Genomic DNA, 21,749 nt, shown 5'->3' on the forward strand with positions numbered 1-21,749 from the left:
GGAGGTTCGGCCGGGGGCAGCTTTGGTAAGCTACCAAATGACAGGACTTTCATACACGCTAGAGGATAACACAAAAATCAGTAAGTTTTTTTTTGGAACGAAGTTCCTTACGGCATGCTTGGAGGAGATAGGGATTTTGCTGCGCGACCGAAGTGAAAAAAATGTGATAGTAAAAACAGTAAGAAAAAGTCCTTGTTTTCCGCACAGCGATATTTCACCGCGCGATTTGTTTCTCGTAATTCTTTTTTTTTTTTTAATTGGAGCTTCTTTCCTATCCGGTGTCCCACGACACCACACATCTTTTTTATTGCATAGCTGGATGGACGAGCTCACAGCCCATCTGGTGTTAAGTGATTACCGGAGCCCATAGATCATCCACCCATCTTGAGATATGAGTTCTAAGGTCATAGGCAGGGTAGTACCTACCCGTGCGGACTCACCAAAGGTCCTACAGCCAAGGTAAGAAGTTACAAAACAAATAAAAAAAAACAAATAAAATGACGCATTTAATGCCGTTTTCATTTTCCAAACATAACCCGGGACTAGTGCTCGGCGAGCGCGCACCCGCCGCCACTACACCGAACGGAACACACCGCAACAAACGTTTAGGCTCTCTAATTTATCACAATTGGCACCTATGAGGTCTCCCTATATAACAATTACCATAATTTATACAAATAATAATTTAAAAAACGGTACAATTAATATTCGCATAGAAATAAATTACAAAAGTAACAACATAAGCTAAGTTTACGATCGAAGGCGTCCACAATTAAAACACTTTCTTCAATATATTCTTCAGACTTTTCTTTTTTTTACTGCCACTGCTCTCGCTGTCCTGCGGGGACAACTCCGTGGACTCCGACCAGAGACTCCCGGTGGGTGACTCCGAGGCGGCCTTCTTCTTCGCGTTCCCGTTGAAGATCGGCTCCTCACTCCTCACGACGGGGCTGGGCGTGCTCCGGGTACTCTGGCGGCTGAACGTTCGCAAAAATGCAGGTGATGACAGTCTCCTGGTCTTCATGGTTTTTGTTTTCAAGTTGTTGAAGAAGCCATTCGTCTTGGCGTAGTCCGGTTTGGGCGGCTCCACGTCCGCGTTAAACTGCTTGGGCTCGGACACGGGTGCCACGTACTCGTCATCATCCAAGGTTATGGTGTTCTCCTGCAGCTTCCCGATGCTGTCCTGCCGGGTCCAACTCTTGGCCGCTGTCTCCGTGTTAAGTACTATACAAGTTTTTCTCCTTCTGTTCTTGCGAGCCACCTGCCACTCTCCCTCGTTGCTTCCCTTGGTGTCCTCAATGGCTTGTCTGGCTATCTGCAGAGCCTCCTCGCTGGGTCTCCGTTTCTTGGTGGAAGGCGTAGCGTGTCCACTGACTCCTTCAACAGATTTCCGCCTCAACTTGTCCTGTTTTTTTCTTGTTTTTCTCGGAACCGGTACTAATATCGGTTCAATTCTTCTTCGTTTCGACACGTAGTATATAACTAGAGCCACAATGATAGCTTGGAAGATGATGAATCTGAAGAAGTTAATGTTTCCGAACCAGCTGTCTCTCTCTTCCATGAGTACGTGCATTGCTGACGTCATCTGGGCCAGCTGTTCCTGGAGACTGCTCATTTGTTCCAAGTATTTCTGTTCTCGTTCGTTAGTTCTCCTCTTCTCCTCTGTCATCTGCTGGACAGTCTTCTCGAAAGTCTTCTGCATCTCTTCCACTTGTCTCTTGTACCTCCTGCTCAACTCTTCTAAGTATTGTCCCGATAGAGACATGTTGCGTTCTAGGGTCTGGAAATAGAAAAAAATAATTATGGATATTTTTTTTAAAACCGATTTATCGAGGTCATTTTGAAATGTTTACTACCTATACTCTATTCCAATTACGAAGTCTCTTGAGACAGATGTTGTTATTATTTTATTTTATATGTGAATTAATTGTATAATGAATTAGATTGATTGTGAATTTTTTAAATGATGTTTACGACAATTAACAAAAAAATATTATTATTTCAAATTATGCGAGTGAAGAGTTACGTTCTAAGAAGCGTCAAAAGGGATTTCGTAATTGGAATAGGGTTTAATTATTAATTTACTTAAAACTTCCAACACACTCTCAAGTTTCTGAAGTAACTGGGAAAGAATAAAATTAGTATAGTAACCGGCAAACTTCTTGAGCAAATGACCTTGACTGCGCAGAACCGAATTTTAGATCACTTTGGTGGTGAGGGTGAGGCGCGACGGCAGGGGAAATCGTATCGAGCGCGTTATTGGTAGATCTGTCGAACCTTGCGTCCCGCACCGCACCCTCGTTCCGCTTGCTCCCAAAAGTACGCTTGCGTACAGTAAAAAGTCTATCGTTATGAATCGTTAAGTTATTTGTTATAATTGCTTGTTGACTTTGTTGCCATTGCTATATGTTGAGTGTTTGTTGATTTTTTATAAAAAATACACTATGCCGCGACAAACTGGTGTAGTATTCAAAAGAAAGGGTAGAAAAATTGTGTACGACGTATATTGCTTCATTATAAAACAGGGGAAGAATGATATGGAAAAAGTAAAACAGACTTCGGAAGCAAGAAAAATATCAGTGAGTACTGTTAGATGCATTATTAACGAAGCTAAAGGCTTGCTCGCCGTGTTTCGGCCTCCGGGTAAGAAAAGATCAGGGAAGAAGAAAGTTACCGGAATGGATAGTTTCGTTCAATCTGTAATAAAAAGATGTAATCATAATAACTACTTATCAAGCAGCGAAACTCCGTATCGTAGAAAGGCTTCGAAAAATCTAAAGAAGATATAAATTTTAATGGCTCGGAATGAAGCTTACGACGAATTATGAAAGAGCTAGGCTTCATATGGAAAAAAAAACAGAAAGTAATCGGAAGCTGGTAATTGAAAAAAGTAACATTCGATTACTACGAATCGAATATCTCAAAAAAATAATTAATTATAGACAAAAAAGAAGACCGAACCGACCGAGTTGTAAACTACACCAATGAGCCCTATGTCGACTCATCACGATGATAGCGACTCGGGTGATGAAAACAGTGATGATGATGATGGTCAAGATTAGGATAACGAAAAAATTTTTACAAATACCAGCTTCGCTTCAACTGAACCAAGACCTGGCAACAGCTCTAGTTTTGACTTAATAGAAGGAATATCTATTTTACCCCAAGATTAAATTATTACAATTATTGACCTATATTTTTTGTTGATGTTCTATTAAATATATAAATAAATACATAATATGTTGATTTTCATAATTTAATAGCATTATGACGCAGAGTAAATAATGTTTTTGCACGTGAGTGTACCATGCGCGAACTTACCCCCACTACGTCGACAAATGCTCAAGAAGTTTGCCGGCTATTATACCTATTTTAGCTAAGTTATTTTTTTTAAAGCCTTTCTTATTTAAACACATTCGCTTTCGCTTTGCGATAGAGTTATTGTAGGAGACAATGAAACAATGGTACTGCAAAGAACTCACCTTTACTCTGTTAGAGAGACGCAAAAAAACAGATTCCTTCTGCAGAGTGGTCTGCTGCTGATTTTGGTTCTGCGTGTTGGGAGCGCCGGGGGGCGCGGGGTCCGCGGCTATCTGATCGATATCCGAAATGAAATTGTCATTCTCCATCATCAGCTGATCATTCGATTCCTCGCCATTACCGTCTCTCTTCTCTGTGATTTCCTTGCCATTTTTTATTTCTGTTTTCAAAAGTCCATCTTTGTTTTCTTGCTCCGTCGCTATTTCTATAGATTTATCAATATTCGGTGCTATAAATTCTTGGGGTTCATCTCCTGAAGTCTCCTCTGCGACGATAACGTCTTCTTTCTTATCTTCCATGTTGTCAACTTCTTCTGGGAGAAGTTCCACAGGTAACGTACTGCTATCGTTGAGCGTATCAATTGGTATATCATCACTTTGCGTTGTTTCATTGATTTTATCATCGGAACCGTTGCTATTGTCGGGAGCCAACTTGATCTCTTGTTCGCCGTTAGTTCCGCTATTCACAATCTGCGGCGACTCTTCAGTACTATTATCACTAGTAACGTTATGTTCGTTTTCAAAGCTCGTATTCAAAACGACCTTCTTCTCTTTTATCGCTAATATATTACACAAGGCGGCTAAATACTTTTGCGGGAACAACGCGTTCATGTAAGCGACACGCTCATCACTAAACTCTATTGTCTTTGTACTTTTAAAATCTAAACCGAACTGTTGGCAGATGCCAGTGCACTTCAAGGTATCGCGGAGGAATCCTTGACGCATTAAACTAACTAATTTGTCCGAGTTACAACTAATGAGTTCGTATACGTCATTGTACAGCGACTCACTGCAATTATCACACACTATAATATGGCTGGGAGAGCAACAGCGTCTGTACGCGTCGTCTGCCAACGTGTCGTTGTGTTCGGACGACACGTTTTTAGGAACTTCCGTTTTGACTAACGCCTGGGCCGCCTTCTTCATGATGGACATGACGGCGTCCCGCGCGGACCCGAACAGGTTCTTGGAGGGCTCCGTCTCGGCGGCCGGCACGTCGGGAACGTCTATTATCTCGTCGTCTTCGTCCTCGTCGATATGAGCGGGATGTTGCGAATTCTCCTTCTCTAGCACCTCGAATTCTGAAGTGCCGTACACTTTGAACAGCGAAATCGGACAATAATGCTCCGAGCCGTGATGCGAAAGCATCTCGACTTTTATGAACTTGCCGAATAGATGTGGGTACAAGTCGAAGCTTTGCACGTCTCTCATGTCTTGGGCGGTGAACTGTCCGACGCTAGCCCAGTCTCTCGTCGGGAACCGATCACTAAAGTAAACGGCGATGTCTTTGGGAGTTGAAGAAAACAACTCGAAGTTAGCTATCTCTATTTTTTGAGCTTGAACAGCTTCGCATAGTTCGACGATGAACCAAATGCGACTGTTGCACGTGTTGAGCATGTACTCGTCCCGGTTGGGGGAGAGGATGGAGCTGGGCGAGCCCGCCTCCGGGTTGACGGCGACGACCTTGGCGCCGCACGCCAGCGAAGCGTAGTTCTTCGACCGCAACTTCACGCTCTTACTACTAAAATTAGTATTACTATGACTAGGTTGACTCGAGTGATTCAGTACTGTGTCCTGTTTCTCTGCCTCGGCGAGTTGTTTCTGCGCCCACTCCGAAAACGAGGGGATGTCTTCTTGCGGGGTTTCTGGTTTGACTGGAACGTGAACCGGTTCTTCAACTATTTGTTCTTCAACTTGAGATTCTAAGATTTCTCCATCTGGTTGAGATGCATCTTCTGTTTGTTTCAGTTCATGTTTGGGGACCGCTTTTACAACCAATCTCGGTTCTGTGCTTGGCTTGTCCTCTAAGCTGTCTGTTTCACTTTCAACCTTTAATGTTTCGGTGTCGACGATTGAAAATGCCTTGGTGTCGTTGTGCTCGTCGGAGTCATTTACGAACATAAGTTCATCCGTATTACCCAGGTCCAATTTCGCGTTATCCCCGAACGATATAAGAACCGGAGGCTGCCCTGTGTCAGGTAATCTGAAAATAATGAAATTGAAATTAATTAATATATTTTTTTACTTCAAACTATAAAATATGTATTTAAACTACATTATTTTTACGTTATTTAATGAAAAGTAAATTAGAATCCAATAGTAATGAAAATAGAAAACTGAACCGTCCGATAAAGTATAATGTTTATGTTTTATTTATTTATTGGTTAGATGGATGGACGAACTCACAGCCCACCTGGTCTTAAGTGGTTACTGGAGTCTATAGACATTTACAACGTAAATGCGCCACCCATCTTGAGATATAAGTTCTAAGGTCTCAAGTATAGTTACAACGGCTGCCCCACCCTTCAAGCCGAAACGCATTACTGCTTCACGGTAGAAATAGGCGGGGTGGTGGTACTTATCCGCGCGGACTCACAAGAGGTCCTACAACCAGTAATGTGGATAGAATAATCGTGAAATATTTGTCAATCCTCTAGAATTTCGCAATATTTTTTATTTATTCTTACTTTTTTAAACATTGACTACAAATTTAACAACTACTATTATTTATTTGATTAGCACAATAGTATAAACACATAACATTATATTAACGATTGCAAATTACACATAACAAAGTTATTTTGAAACGACGAAAGCGCATTACGCTAATCTATTTCATTCAACAAAAATAATTATAATGACATAAAGCTTTGGACGCAGACTAATTCCTAAATTATAAAAGAATAATTGAACATTAACTAATTGTGTTAGTTTCGTTGTCAGTGCAAAAAACTTTATACAGCCAAATCAAAGAGGCTTAATAAACTAGACGAAGCCCAAATATTAGTTGTGTCCTTTGCTGCGATAATTTTCAAATATGAAAGAAAATGTAACTTTGAACTCTGAAAAAATCATAATATTTTTTTTCTATTGCCCTTGTAGGCAGACGAGCATACAGCCCGCCTGATGGTGAGTGGTTACCGTCGCCCATGGACTTCAGCAATGCCAGGGGCAGAGCCAAGCCGCTGCCTACCGAAAATTGCGTGATTACTGGTGGTACGGCGTCTTGTGAGTCCGCTCGGGTAGGTACCACCACTCTGCCTATTTCTACCGCGAAGCAGTAATGTGCTTCGATTTCAAGTGTGGGGCAGACGTTGTACTATAAAACTTTGGTGGTGACTTCACGTTGCTGATGTCTATGGGTTCGGGTAATAACTTAAAACCTAGTGCCTAAGTGGACTGAGAGATCATTTACCCAATTAGGAAAACAAACATTCAAATACTTCAAAATGGACCATTACATTTGTTGATAGTCAGAAATACCGGGATTAAATCGGTCATAGAACAAGCTATCTAATCGTTATTAGCAGCCTCTCAACCCACCTGTAGTTAAGACATAACTCTCTACCATTAAAAGTAATGGGCATTTTTCTTCTGTAAATACAAAAAGGAACTTTATGCCAACCCGTATTCCAGAATATTTTTTTATTGCTTAGATGGGTGGACTGGCTCACAGACCACCTGGTGTTAAGTGCACCACCCACCTTGAGATATAAGTTCTAAGATCCCAAGTATAGTTACAACGGCTGCCCCACCCTTCAAACCGAAACGCATTACTGCTTCCCGACATTAATAGGCGGAGTGGTGGTACGTACCCGCACGGACTCCCAAGAGGTCCTACCACCAGTAAATTAGTACGTCCCATCTCCCGCACGACCGCGTAACTATTACAAACGTTCAAAAAATTTGATGTCATTACAATAAATCTAAACATAGCCTCAAACATAAATTCCTTCTTTTGTGCGTACAACGCACCGCTCAATTGACACAATAACTTGTTTATTTGTTATGGCTTCCTACGCATCCGCTCTACACGCGAACGATCAGTGTTTGTCACATTTCGAGTTAAGAATTGACCTCTCTTTTTCAATGTAGCTCATGTCATCAACCATATAAAATTATGAACGACTAGCTGTATCCGCCCGCTTCACTGGGCATTTAAAATTAAAATTATTATTTCTCACCCCCATAAAGATTCTCATCATTAACGGCCCCGCAACTGGTGCAGGGAGTCCCAACAATCATATAAATAGCCTATCCATTAAGTACATGTATTTTCTACATGGATACCAAGTTTCAAGTCAATCGGATGCATGCTTCAGTAGTTATAATGGAACATCCGTAAAAACTACTGTAGATTTATGTATTAGTATAGATGATAGATCAAAACTAGTTCCATCAATAATACTAATATACTAGTGACCCGCGCTCTCGCTTCGCTTCGGAAACATAAAAATCTATTATTGTATGATAGCCGAGTCCCGCGATGTTACCCGCGGTTATTGTCATACCGCGGGTGAGGCCGCGAGGCGAAGCTAATCTAAAAAAAGTATCATCAGCTATCTATCAGTGAAAGTCTCGTCAAAATCGGTCCAGTCGTTCCAAAGATTAGCCAGAACAAACAGACAGACAGAAAAAATTTGTAAAAAATGTTATTTTGCTGTATGTACCGTATATACATATGGTAATTCATATGCATGTAGTAAAACGCGGTTATTTCAATATAACAAACAGACACTCCAAATTTTATTTATATGTCACATCAATGAATCTAATTGACTAATAGACATAAAGCTATGCTGTGCTATGTTTGCCCTGTTTAGTCCTTCGCGATTGTAATGACGAAACGGACAAAAGCTGCAGCGCTGAATCGCTTCTCTCTGCTTCTTTGTTTTCTACTTCTTCTCCTTCTATTTTTGGATCACGGTGTATTCGTTTAATTCGTCGAAAAACGAGATTCTTGTTATAAAAACAAAGATGTGATTAAACGTAAACGTTACTGGTGGTAGGACCTCTTGTGAGTCCGCGCGGGTGGGTACCACCACCCTGCCTATTTCTGCCGTGAAGCAGTAATGCGTTTCGTTTTGAAGGGTGGGGCAGCCGTTGTAACTATACTTGAGACCTTAGAACTTGTATCTCAAGGTGGGTGGCGCATTTACGTTGTGGATGTCTATGGGCTCCAGTAACCACTTAGCACCAGGTGGGCTGTGAGCTCGTCCACCCATCTAAGCAAAAAAAAAAAAAAGTCATACAAAGAGTTTTGTCTTGAACAGTCACTGAAAACGAAGTATTGATTTCCACAACGGTATTTTTAGACTCGTAGAAGACTTAGTACCTACATATAGCTGTGTTTTAAACATAGTTGCAGAGTGCTCTGTAATGTTATTATCTTATTTATCTTTCGTAATTATAATCTACTAAAATCGAATGGGGTAAATAGCGCTTTATACGGCACAGCTTAATGTTGTTGCTCTACGCACGCAAAGGAATTGTGGGGCATTTTTGTTTAAATTTGCGCAGAGTTTTATTGAAATTTTTACGCACCGTGTTTTCAATCGCAGTAATGTTTTTCTGCGTGACACAGCAGAAACACAGCAGTCGAGCCAAAAATTTTCAAAAATAACTTGATGCGAATCGAATGAATCCTTAGAGGTGTCGAGGGCTTGATTTCTATAATATTTTTTTGATAACTTATTTAAGGAATACCTTATCCTAAAAATGGTCAAACAGATATTTATAATGCATTAGAATCGATTACAATTCGTACACGCCTTAATAGAACAGATAACTAAAAATAGAATATTATACTGTATAGTTGTTGGGCTTTAAAGTCCCCTAGATATAGTCCCTTAGGCATCCAGCGAATTGCTAGGGAAATGAGTTATCATTGTTTGCCTGATCACAGAAATATAGAATAATCAAGACACCTCGATAAATCTAACATTTGATGTGGTGGAACTAATATGATGAAAGAAGAAATTGTTTAGGGATCTTGGCAAGAACCAAACGTATGAACTTAAGAAGTAACATCATTAAATTTCGTGATTAGTAATAATAGTACTATAGAGGTTAATGCACCGTCCAAACTTACACACTCTCAATAATCAATAATACTTTCTATTTGTGCTCTCAGATCGATTGATAATGTTCTATTTAGTTGTATGTTACATGTATGTATTATATAATATAGGTTAAACATAAAACCATCAAAAGTTGAGTAATGTGTTGGGTATTAGTACAGGCTGATACTGCCGCCTAACCCATTTTTCTTCTTAGGATATGGTTCAGGATGGCCAAGTTTTATGATTAAATGATCGAATGACGAGATCGTCCTTGAAAGATTTTGTAAGCCAACGCCTGATTTATTTAGAATTGAAAAAAGCCCAAAAATAACAGGGTCTTTCGTTAAAGGAACGAACATCCCTCTCAATGTGCTGGTGGTAAATTTAGACATTACAAGGGCAGCTGACATAGTCACAACTTGACAAAAACGGTGTTAACACCGAAAAGTCGGTTGGTTATCTTATAAATAACGTTCCTTACATTCTCATTCAAAAGGGTATATATTATTGCGTATTCTGTTTCAAAGGTATGGTCGTGGCACACGTCTATAGAATAGCAGACGGCAACTTCACCCATTCGCATTGTAATACAATGTTACTAGAGTTCGAATACGGATTTAGTTCACCCAGTTTCGAGAAAAGTACGAGACAGTGTAAGATTGTGTAGTTTATATATTTAACGCGAAATTACTGCAAATTCTCACTGCACAATACAAACAGTATGCATAGATATACCAAAACGCGCGGAGAAAGTGCAACAGACATTATTTCCTAACAGACCGAACATTTTAACACTATACTATTGTATACCTAAGTTATCAACTATACTTCAGTCAATAACCTTGTTATCAACTAAATGCCAAACAAGACAAAATCCTTTTTTTAAATTAAATCTTTGCGTTCTAATTATCTGTTGCTATTAGAGTATTTTCAATATAATGTTCTTCAGCAGTGGCTCTATTAGCGGAGTTTATCAGTAAATTTGAATGAGCGAGTCCATTTGGGCCTGTTTTTTTTATTTTTAGTCTTTTCATAGACTCAATCAAATTCGCACTCTATCTTTACATCCGAATGTTTAATTTTAGTTTTTTGACTATAAAACTAAGCATTTGTTAATTTAACATAATATTCATTATTTATTGAATATGGTATCAAAAAGATGTCGTTTGGCGTGTCCATATTACCAAAATACCCCTCAAAACCAATTTTGCGATGCATGGACTCATCGTTCTTGCAGAAAGCTACAAATGATCAGTCATTAAGCTCCATTTTATTAGAGACAACAAAATCCTTACGTGTAAAATATCTTCGTCAGTCCCTGGTGGCCACCGTACGACAACAGCTGACATATTAGCAGAGCCGCAAGCAGCGCCCGCGGCGGCGACATCGTGCAACCGCCGCCGGCGCATTGGCGAAGCACCGATACACTAATCACGATACCAAACACACAGCACACGACGAACGTCCAATCGCGACCGATGATCACGACCTTCTTAATAAATCTCTAGCGGCACACTGAAATGCACTTTAAATTTTGTCCGCATGTAGTTGTTGCTCCCAATCTTATGGCACATAGAGCGTAGTAGTAATTTGGTCACTATTTGTTGCACTAGTTCAAGCGTATGAAAGCTTTTAAAGACTTCACGAATCTATTAGTTAAATAATTAAAATATGATTAAGAACCTACACTTCAATGTTTGCAAAACAACGATTCAGCGTTCGTCAATTTATCCAAACATACATGTTTTAATTGTATCGAAACTCAACAGAAACATTAGTCACCAGAAAGTCCGGCGTTATTCAACAATATTGTGTATCGTTTATATCACGCACTAAATTCAATTATAACTAAATCAAATTAATACAACATAATGTAGAACGCAACTGCAGAGATTTAATGAAGCTTGATATTAACAAAAAATAACAAAAAGGTATATGTACAAACAGAGGCTTTTCATACATAGCGCATACAAATTCTAGCTATTGGTGGCTTGCAATTTTGCCAATTTTTTTGTTTCTAGATGCCTTTTCTCCTGGGAATGTATTTTTATCAAAGATATAACTGAAGTAATAATTACAACGCAACATTAATAGGTATTCATAGATATGAGCTAGTGGATTGTATCGGGCATAGTGCACTGTATCGATCCAATTAATCAAGTGGTACATGAAACACTGCATTGTGTTGGAATAAGGCCAAACAAGGACAACGATCTCAATAGGCCATCGAGGAAATTGATACAAAAGTTGAGACACGGCGTTATAAGACTTATAAGTAATGCACAATATATGCTGTTGAAAGCAACATCTAATAAATAGGAACCGCTATTTGAATTGAGATATCAGGGTGATCTCATATTGAGGGTGTCAGGGTTAATCAGGGTGGTTCAAGCCAGACTAAACTACCCACTGGCGATGGCCTATACTTAAACGATTTGATGGACCTTAAAGGTAAAGTTTATACAGTTTGCAGATCTTTTCTTGAAACTCAATTGAAATTTAGAAGAAAAAAAACGCCAAACACTGATTTAATAAGTACCGCGACAATGGATCCCGTAATCAACGGAGTTACGGAGTGACAAAAATATAGCTAATCTTAGTGGGTACCTTTATTATAAAGATAGTCAATGAATTTATGTGTATAATCTATGTTCAGTGACATTATCATACCAGTTTCTGCTACTATAGCCAATTATCTTTCCTTTAAGCATATTAGAACTGATTTCACTAAGAATAGAGAGCGTCCAGTGTCTAATAGGTAAGCCACTGGGCGCATGCGTATGCATGCGAATATGTTGTAGTTTGAACCCCGGTCAGTTACAAATTTACGTAAACGAATCCTCAGGTCAAGGTGTAACATCGTTTAATCAAATCAAACACGCAAATAGAAAATAAAAAGATGTAAAACAACATTAAACCACTCCAACCGTGGAGCCATTTGATTACGACTTAATCTCCCCGTATAGCTAGCAGTAAGTTAGGTTGCGTCGTAACGTAACGAGATACGATAAATTGAAATTAAATCCGACACAGTTGCGCTCAATGGGCCCTTAATAAGCCAGTGGAGGGGAAAATGGCCTATCAAGTCAATAGGCCAAATTACGATCGTAACTAGCAAAGTAACGAGAATTAGGAGGAATACATAAAAATATTGCAGTGCACTAATTTCGTAAACAGTCGGTCGACCACCGCGAACAACTCCAACTTCTACTTTCCCTTCATCAATCCACATTTTTCAATCCAAGACAACATTCCTCTGCATATTATGATTCCGCACGGTTACGACGCCACCCTGGACATGTGTACCGTGAAATCATACGTCACGGTCTAAAGAGCGAGGGGATAGTCGTGAATCCAATGTAGCTGAAACTTCAACCTCATATCTAGGGGCGCGGGTGACGTCAAATCACTACAGTACTATCATTATCAATTTTTTTAAGGGGTTTTATGACCTGGTAACTAAGATCTTTAAGTCATGTCTTATTATAATTTATATTGTTATTTTTATGAAAAATGATAATATGAAGTGAAGTGAAGTGAAATGAGATGATATGGGATAAAATATAATCTCAGTAAAATGGGGTTATTTACTGGGATTTTTTCAGTGGATTTTTTGGACGATCCCGAGAAGTTACTTCCAGCGGTTTTGTTTCATTTACCACATTTGTGCACTTTCAGAGATATTAAACAGTTAATAAACCACCGTTATTACAAATTTAAACCTGAAGAAACACTAAATAGACAAAATAAAACAAATCACACAACTTCACTCCTCGCGTTCTCGCCAAAAAGTCCCTCACTTATCTATTGCTTAACAGTTATGACTAGTGTTGTTTGTTGTTTTAAAGAATATGATTGATTACTTATATGTAGCAAATTTCGAATAATTGATAAGCAGCATTTCACCATTAGTTGTATATCTATAAAATTTAAACAATAATGAAAGAAATTATGCACGAAGAGCCTCCCTGTATGCACAGTAAGGAGCAATTTAAGATAAAATTTAACGTCACTGCGTTATTAATTCGGTTTGTTGAACACTAATGCGATCTTGTCCTGATATTTTTAGTATTAAAGGTGAAGGGTCAGACATAGACATGTGACCTCAAAGGGGTATTTGTGATCAGTCTGGCTTGTTGGGTTTTACTATTGTAATGTATTTGTTCAAACTATGTTTAGGGTTAGTATTTATTCCACCCGTCTGCTGTGTGCTTAGTGCGAGTTTTTTAACTTCTCGATCGCGTAAAAGTTAACTCAAATTTGTATGGAGTAAGAACAGCAGCCCTAGCGGCTAACGAAGGGAAATAGAGCACTGATGTCTGTTTGCAATAAGCAATACCTACAAATGGGTGGATGACTAGTTTATCAATGAGTGCCGCTACAAAATAAAAAACTGTAAAGGAAAATGTGCTGATGAATCATAGACGTTAAGAGGTTATTGGAGTTCAGTTACGTTTACTTAGCGTAGAGCAAATTAGCTCATAGCCCGCCTGTTGCAAAATGTTTTGAAGTCAGATTATCGTAATGATGGTAGTCCGTTCGGCTATTAATTAAAAGTAGGGACCTTAAGCTACTGGATTTTCTTGTCCACGATCTTTTCGTATATATCTTTATTTTCTTTTCTATTGCTGGTGGTGGAGCGAACGTCTAAATTCTAGGGGGTGGGTCTACTATTTTGGCTGCGGTAAGTAGTTTAGCATAGTATCACTCCCCTGTGCATCGTAAAAGGCGACTAAGGAATCTACCGGGGAATGGGCAGCAAACAGGGTTTTTCAAGTATTGTACTAGTACATTGCAATCACCCATATTTAATTACCAGTGCTACCCGGGAGGCCTTCAAATACTCTTTTTTTGGGCATGGGACAGAACCTCACACGAGGTGTCCGGTTCTAAGGGGCATGCGTGGTATATGGGACTTGACGGTCTGCAGTTGGGATCAGACCGCGGGCCCAAGGATTCAATATCCGTACCACAAGTACACAATGTGAAGACCAGACCACCACCCGCATTAAGATGTAAGACTGATATGAAGTCCCAATTTTATTTCGCGAATTTAACTACGAGTTAATAATAGTGGTACCACATTCACATGTTTGTACGTCTGAACACTATTCTAATCGACTATCCAATTTCTACAACGCATTTTGTATGACGCAAGTTATTATTAATATTAGTTGTCAATAATACATTTAGTGACGACGAAGTTACAAAGACGTGTGTCAATAAGAGTTTACCATTTTCTTCCCTACTATACCGTCAACTGGTGAAATATCGCGGGAATCCCACCTACATGTTGGAGACGAAGGCAGGGCATGTCATAGATAAACCGACTAGAACCTTTAAAAGCACGCATGTGATACCCGAAAGAGCCAGGACTAAAAAAAGGGGCAACGGGACGTCGAATTGGCACTACGGACGTTGAATAGGCAACATGAGCACCAGGCTTCTCGGTTAGGGGTCCTCCGAAGCCCACCTGAGTTGCATTGCCAGCTCATATTCCAGGAAATCTTGCTGGGTCGGAAACTAGAGAAGTGTGCGTGCGTGTGCGCGTGTGTGTGGGCGAGGCCTTGGATTAGAAAAGCTTACGCGTCGTTTTCTTCGGCAGGGGATCCGAAGTACTTAAGTGGTCAATGTACAAGTGAAATCTTTCTACCGGCCCCCTGCTGCTGCATTATATATAATGCGTGTACGATTTTTGTGGAACATAATCCTTTACAGTAAATATGAATAGTAGTAGCCATTATCATTATTGTGGCTGATAACTGTACGTTTTAGAATTCATCGTTATTATCTGTTTCAAATGTTTAAATTAATCATTATTTGAATATCATTTGCGTAAATAATACGTTATCTCTCGAATCTCAGCGCATTCCATTAGCTCAATAAAGATATCAAGTTATTCCGTGTTACGTTATATTTATTTCATAGATAAAGTAGAAGATACATTATTTAATTTTGATATCTGATACATACATGTGGGATCTTCTATTCGGTTTGGGCAAATTATTTTTATTCCGTTTTTCTTATTACAAGTAAATAAAACACAAACGTCTTTCGTCTTCAGAGTTACACCGCGTCTGTCCACCGTTGCGTCTGGCAACAACTACCCTCATTCCTCCTCTCGCTTAAAAATCCCACGAATATCCGAACACATGAACACGACTGCTCTGCCAAGAGTAATCGACTATGATGAACAAGAATTCTTAAGTTACAAGAAGTAGCCGCTCAACTTTAGTGGGGCCGTGAGCTCGTCCAGTCCATCTAGGCCAGGCCAGGCTAACAAGTCAACAAATTAGCAACAAGACGCATAGGAACATCTCTCTCTATCTTCCTAGCTATTCATCCCTCATGGTGGTGGGATCGGCTTTCCTTATTCTTCCCCGCCATTTCGCTCTGTCTTCGACATCTTCCTCAGTAACATTGCAATCCCTCTTTTTTTTAGCACTACATATGAATAACATTGTGTATTAAAAATCAAACCCTCGAATATTTATAAATTTGCGCATTTAATAGAAGGGAATCGAAGGGGTCCCAGGTTCAGGACCTACCACAATTCCGCATATTTGTGACGCGGAGCAGTCACGCGTTCCAATATGAAGCATACGACAGCCTTTAAAATACTTCCCACCTGATGGAATTCGCCTTTAACCAATGATGGCGTCATAAACAACACCGGGTAAACTGTGGCTTGTCTGCCATAAGAATTACAAAAAACCACAGTACATTAACAGTTTAATATTACCGTGTACAGTTTGCAGGCAGCGGTTTGGCTCTGCCCCTGGCATTGCTGAGGTCCATGGGCGACCGTATTCACTCACCATCAGATGGGCCGTACGCTCGTTTGCCTACTAGGGCAATAAATAAATAAAAAGTTCGGCTTATATAATTTTACAATGGATTGTCTATTTGGCATCTACCCTCATTGAGATCTAAGGCAAGAATTAAGGCAGCAAATAACCTGACAACACCTCCATTAGTTTAAGGCTCTACTTTAATTATATCCCTTATAAATAGAGACGATATTGGCAGCATTCATTGAACGACCGCACCTAAGAGTCGGAACACAGTCGCGACACCAATAAATCCTAGTCAGACAACTAGAATTCAACAATTAATCAAAACGGCCGAGCAGTCAATACGTAAATCAGCAGCAACAGAATGCGGCCTCAGTACTGACTGAATATAATTGGTTCTGCGTAATGCGGTCCGTGAAAGATCTTTGGGTACATAAATCTTATGACTCTTGGGCTATTATTGCATATTGGAGAATACAATCGGAACTAGAATAATTTGGTATTGGTAATTTCAGGCGATCCGGATCCCTGGGTATTGTGGCCTGAATCCCTATTCACAAGCGGTCATGAACCAAAACGTTGTAAGCTGACTATTTTCAAGATTTTCCGTTGACTTTGGCAGTCGGCTTAGATCAGCACCACACCGTCTCTTCCCGTTGGTATCCTAAAAGCCGACTAATGAATTCACCGCAGAATAGGCAGCGTTCTCTGGATATTATAGCAGCGTACTTCGATCGCCAACTTGCATTAAAATTTATTGGTGGTAAGGTATATTTCAAAGCCGCATATGTCACTCCAAGGAATTACCATTAATAAACCTTATGAGGGTTTATAATTGAAAGAAAAAAAAAAACAGATTACTTTATCGCAAATTAAAGCATAAATACGATTTTAAAATCAAAATATAGCTTTGAACTTTTCTCTATGTGGAATTTTGAACAAATCCACCACATAATACTTAAATATTTGTTTTCTTTTTTGCAATTCTTACTTTACGTAAATTGTTTATTTTAGTACAAAGTCTAATATTTGATGCATACGTTCAAGAAGTACAATCAATATTGATCGGCGACTATTGCGCTTTCAGTGGCACAATGTTCAAGGTTATCGCTTGACGCCAATTTCAGAGTTTTCACCAAACCGTTCGTGAAACTACTTAAGAGCTATCCGCTTACGAGACTAAGGTTGAATCAAGGCGAAGTTGTTAGTCAACTATAGCTGAAGTCATCGTGGGCGAGAGGATATAATGAACCGGCGGCCCCCGGAGACAGTGCGCAATATTCCGGTATTTACTGGCCATTGTCTGAGTACAAGATGTGTCGCAAACAAAGTCGGCTTGCGCCTTACACAATACTTTGATTATCAGCCGAGGAATTAAAGCGCCCAGTTCTAATGTTGAATAATTACATCTAGTAGATGTTTCATAATATTAATGAATCGAAATTAATTTGGTTTTAGACGACAGTTGATTTTAAATCAACTTTGGTTATTTTAAAGAGCAGAGTTGAAAAGTCTGCGAGACTTTCTGGAAATCTCGATCAGATTCAACAGATATGTGGTTATTCAAGTTCTTTGGTACAAAAGAAGAAAAATGCTAATATATTTACATTTAATACGAATTTCAATAAATCACTACACAAATGATAAACAAATCCTTGTTTGAATTTGTTTAAAATTTTCTTCCTTTTATAAATATTTGCATAAATCGCACGTTATCGACGATCTATTTTTGTTACGAGCTATATTATTATTGTCTATCATTTATTTGTTAATAATATACGAGCATGTATGTTTGACATTTAAATCATTATGTATCATCATTTTCTATGTGAGTTACAACTTTTTTACTATTACTACTATTGATTACCGTTTATAATTTTTTTGTCCCCAATAATGAGACGAAACAAAAAACATAACATGAATGTATCATATTAATGACCGTAGGTTTAATTACTCGCGTAACTTGAGTTTGGCAGGCCATTCACGCTAGGACGTTAAGACAATTTCAAGTTAATATAAACACATGTTGTGTTGCTGGTTCTTGGGTCTAATTTGCGATTTTTCGGATACTTTAAGACGGAGTTTGGGTGGTGAGGACAGGTGGTCGTCGACCTTATGTGGTCAGTTCATTTTGGTATTTAGTATACGATTAGCTAAACATATAATTTCCTCGACACAAGGAGTGTGTTGGTAGGCTTTAGAGGAAGAGGTTGACCTAAGAAGAAATGAATGGATTGCGTGAAAGACGATATGTGTAAGAGAGGAGTGAGCGAAGGAATGGTATATGATAGAGAAGTATGGAAGGAGAAAACATGTTGCGCCGACCCCAGATGACTGGGGAAGAGAATGATGATAATTTTCTCGACACAAAATATTCTAGGGGTCGACCATTATTTTGTGTACATTATCGGCTATGACCACCGTGAATTTAGGTATTCGAGAAAATAAGACCAAGCCTTTTGGTGTAATTCGCTAAGAAGCAGGACACGACACCGAAACTGTTTCCGGAAACGCAATGGACGTGTTCAGAGTTAACAAAACTACGCGCTGTGATGGCTGCGAGATTACGTATGCGATTCTCAAAAAAAATACTTATACCAACTAAACTACAATAGTATTAAATTTAATAAGGGGAAATGACGGACTTTGGCCCATACACTGGGAATAGCAGTCTCGACATGTCGGACTAAAACCTGTCGCCCAACAATCCGATGTAACAGAAAACGCCCGCAGCAGACTAACGGCAATATACCTTCTCCTAGACGCCCCTGTGACATCAGACGCGCCGTGATTTCGTAATCTTTTTTTTTTTTGTTTTTTTTTATTGCCTTTGTAGGCAGACGGGCATACGGCCCACCTGATGGTGAGTGGTTACCGTCGCCCATGGACTTCAGCAATGCCAGGGGCAGAGCCAAGCCGCTGCCTACCGCTTAATACTCTCCATAAGCCTCGTTTGAAGAAGGACATGTCATAGCGCTCGGGAAACACCGTGGAGGGGAGCTCATTCCATAGCCGGATGGTACGTGGCAAAAAAGATCTCTGGAAACGCACTGTGGATGACCGCAGTGGCTCCAGGTAGTATGGATGAACTCTACTCCGGTGGCGGGCGGTGCGATGGTAAAAACGAGATGCTGGTATCATCTCGAACAATTCCTCAGAGCACTCCCCATGGAACATACGGTACAAAATACAGAGGGAACCGAAGTCCCTCCGCAGACCCAGAGAATCCATCTAGTTCCATTATAAATGAATTCAAGACAAGCAAGTAAGTTAGGCAAATAGTGGTACCCAAGCGCCCATCGTGATATACTCTCAAACGAGCATATGACCCACTCGATAGGAAATCACCAAGGCTGTTTTTAACTAGTAGGCAGCATGTGGAAAAATTAAGTACTTAAAAAAATCTTCTCCAACCAAACTACGTGACACGATTGAATGTATAAATTCCAGTTTGTCAATATTGAAATATCGATGGCCGCTTGTACATTACTTCAACGTGTCAATGATAAATAAGACATCAGCGCAATGTGTATTTGCAAGAGTCTATTATTTGATCAAAACGAGTTGAGTTTTCATCAAATATTAAATCAATATAAGCCTGCAAGAATACAAAACGTTTGCACAAGCATCATCATTTGACAAAGACAGCAAACACAATATGTCAGAATGTAATAATGACTCTGTGGCGATTCTATAAATAGACAACTCTAGAGACTGTCCTAAAATGGGTGGGTAGCAACTATCAAGGTATTCTAGTGCCCTGAATACTGTTCACTTTAGTTTTACACAATGCTAATGTAGGCGGTGTAAAGTTACATATTATTATTTTTTATTGCTCGATTTCGGTCGGATAACATCTTTTTTTTATTGCTTAAATGGATGGATAAGCTCACAGCCCACCTGGTGTTAAGTGGTTACTGGAGCCCATAGACATCTACAATGTAAATGCGCCACCCAGCTTGAGATATAAGTTCTAAAGTCTCATTATAGTTATAACGGCTGCCCCACCGGACTCATAACAGGTCCTACCACCTGTAATTACGCAAATTATAATTTTCATGTAATTGTAATTATAATTTTTCTATAACATTCGTTCGTATTATTTTTGTTGAGAAAGTTTTATATGGATTTTTTTTTTTAATTAAGGAAAATGTTTAACTTTAAAACGTTCAAACGATTATTTCTTCTCCGTTGTATCTATTCGTACAATATACTATATTATTCGGTGTTCTGTAGAACTATGATATTATCTTTAACGCCAAACAAAGTTTAGAAATGTGAAAAGTATTTTGTTCGTGACGCTAAAGTTACACATTTCATTAATGTCAATGTATTTCGAATATTCAGTGATAACGACAAACATACTTACGAATTCAATTAATAGATTAATGTTTTAAGTTTAAAAATTCTTTTATTCTTCCTTTAAAAAATTCTATTCTTTAATAGATTTCAAATAGGTAAAAACCGTCAAAATTTTAAGTACATCCTATTAAGAAAAACATCACGACTGTATAATAAAAATATTCAGCAAAAATTAATAATGTTTTTGGCATGGACACTTCATATAAATAACACACGGACTACTAAGCAAAAATATGATAAGTAATTTTGAAGGTAGGAAAGGGCAAGTGAATAGATGTAAGCCAGTATAAGGGAACAATTGAAGAAAATGATGACCAGTCTTACCGATGGTGATTCGTGATACACTAAAGTAATAAAATTACTCGAACCTTACGCGAATCAGATTTTTTTTTAGCAAAAATCTATTTAGCATCGTTGTGACTTGAAACTCAATAAAACGACAATGCCATTCGAGAGTGACACTTACAAGAGACAAATGTATTTATAGGATTTTGGTCTCCAAGAAAATGGGATATAATAAGTATTTTTCGAAGTCGGAAGGTTTATTTTCCCACAGCCGGTAAACTGCACATATTTATTATTCAAATTGAACACCTTCCCTTGGCATTGCCGTGGCTGGATAACTATACTAGCCGAATCAAGTTTGAAAACGGTTCCACCTAGATATATACACCGTGTAAATCCAGAGAACGTTTACCAACAGGTTTCTCGGTACATTTTCTAAGTGAAAATCCAGATTTGTAATGCGGCACGTCAATTAATACCCAACCAAGTAGCACTGAATGTTTCGATGCTCCGTATTAGGCTCTACTCTCGAAAATATTGTTGTCTCTTATCCAAGTGCCGTGTAAATTGGGTAGTTAGGTACTGAATTGGAAACTGTTTGAGCCAATTACGAATTGGAATTTAGATCGTTTTAATATTATGCGCTTCTATTTCAATGGTAACATCCATGAGACTCGACGATCGATCGCTAGATCAATATTGGACATTATCCCTATTACTTTTTTTTACATAATTAATAATACTCGTGACTGGCTACTAGCTAGTGTGAAAACTAAAACAAATTAAAGCTAAATTTGGAAAGACATTGTGAAGCGTTTACAGAAATTCTTGATGCGGGATGTTTAACGACAAAGGAAAGATCTTTCACCGAACGGGTGATATTGCTCGGTAGACCGACGGTCCGAATATTGTTGTTCGGAACTTGT

At 39.0% G+C, this 21,749-nt stretch overlaps 1 protein-coding gene across 3 annotated transcripts in view; it reads right to left on the reverse strand.

Moving 5' to 3' along the window:
- Positions 1–493: 493 nt before the first annotated feature.
- The window catches only part of LOC114241164 (SUN domain-containing ossification factor), an 80,765-nt gene continuing 59,509 nt past the window's right edge, over positions 494–21,749 (reverse strand). The window contains exons 2-4 of one of the 3 annotated variants that reach the window (XM_089740185.1): positions 10,678–11,011; positions 3,483–5,523; positions 494–1,780 (exon numbers count right to left, since the gene is read on the reverse strand). In XM_089740185.1, coding sequence (XP_089596311.1) covers positions 773–1,780; positions 3,483–5,523; positions 10,678–10,769 — 3,141 coding nt within the window. In that variant the 5' untranslated portion in view covers positions 10,770–11,011 and the 3' untranslated portion in view covers positions 494–772. Of the gene's footprint in view, positions 1,781–3,482; positions 5,524–10,677; positions 11,032–21,749 lie in introns of all 3 variants that reach the window. The other 2 variants (XM_028171943.2, XM_028171942.2) reach the window with 2 other exon arrangements.

The sequence above is a fragment of the Bombyx mandarina genome, chromosome 04 (assembly GCF_030267445.1).
Source record: "Bombyx mandarina strain Sakado chromosome 04, ASM3026744v2".
Lineage (NCBI taxonomy): Eukaryota > Metazoa > Arthropoda > Insecta > Lepidoptera > Bombycidae > Bombyx > Bombyx mandarina.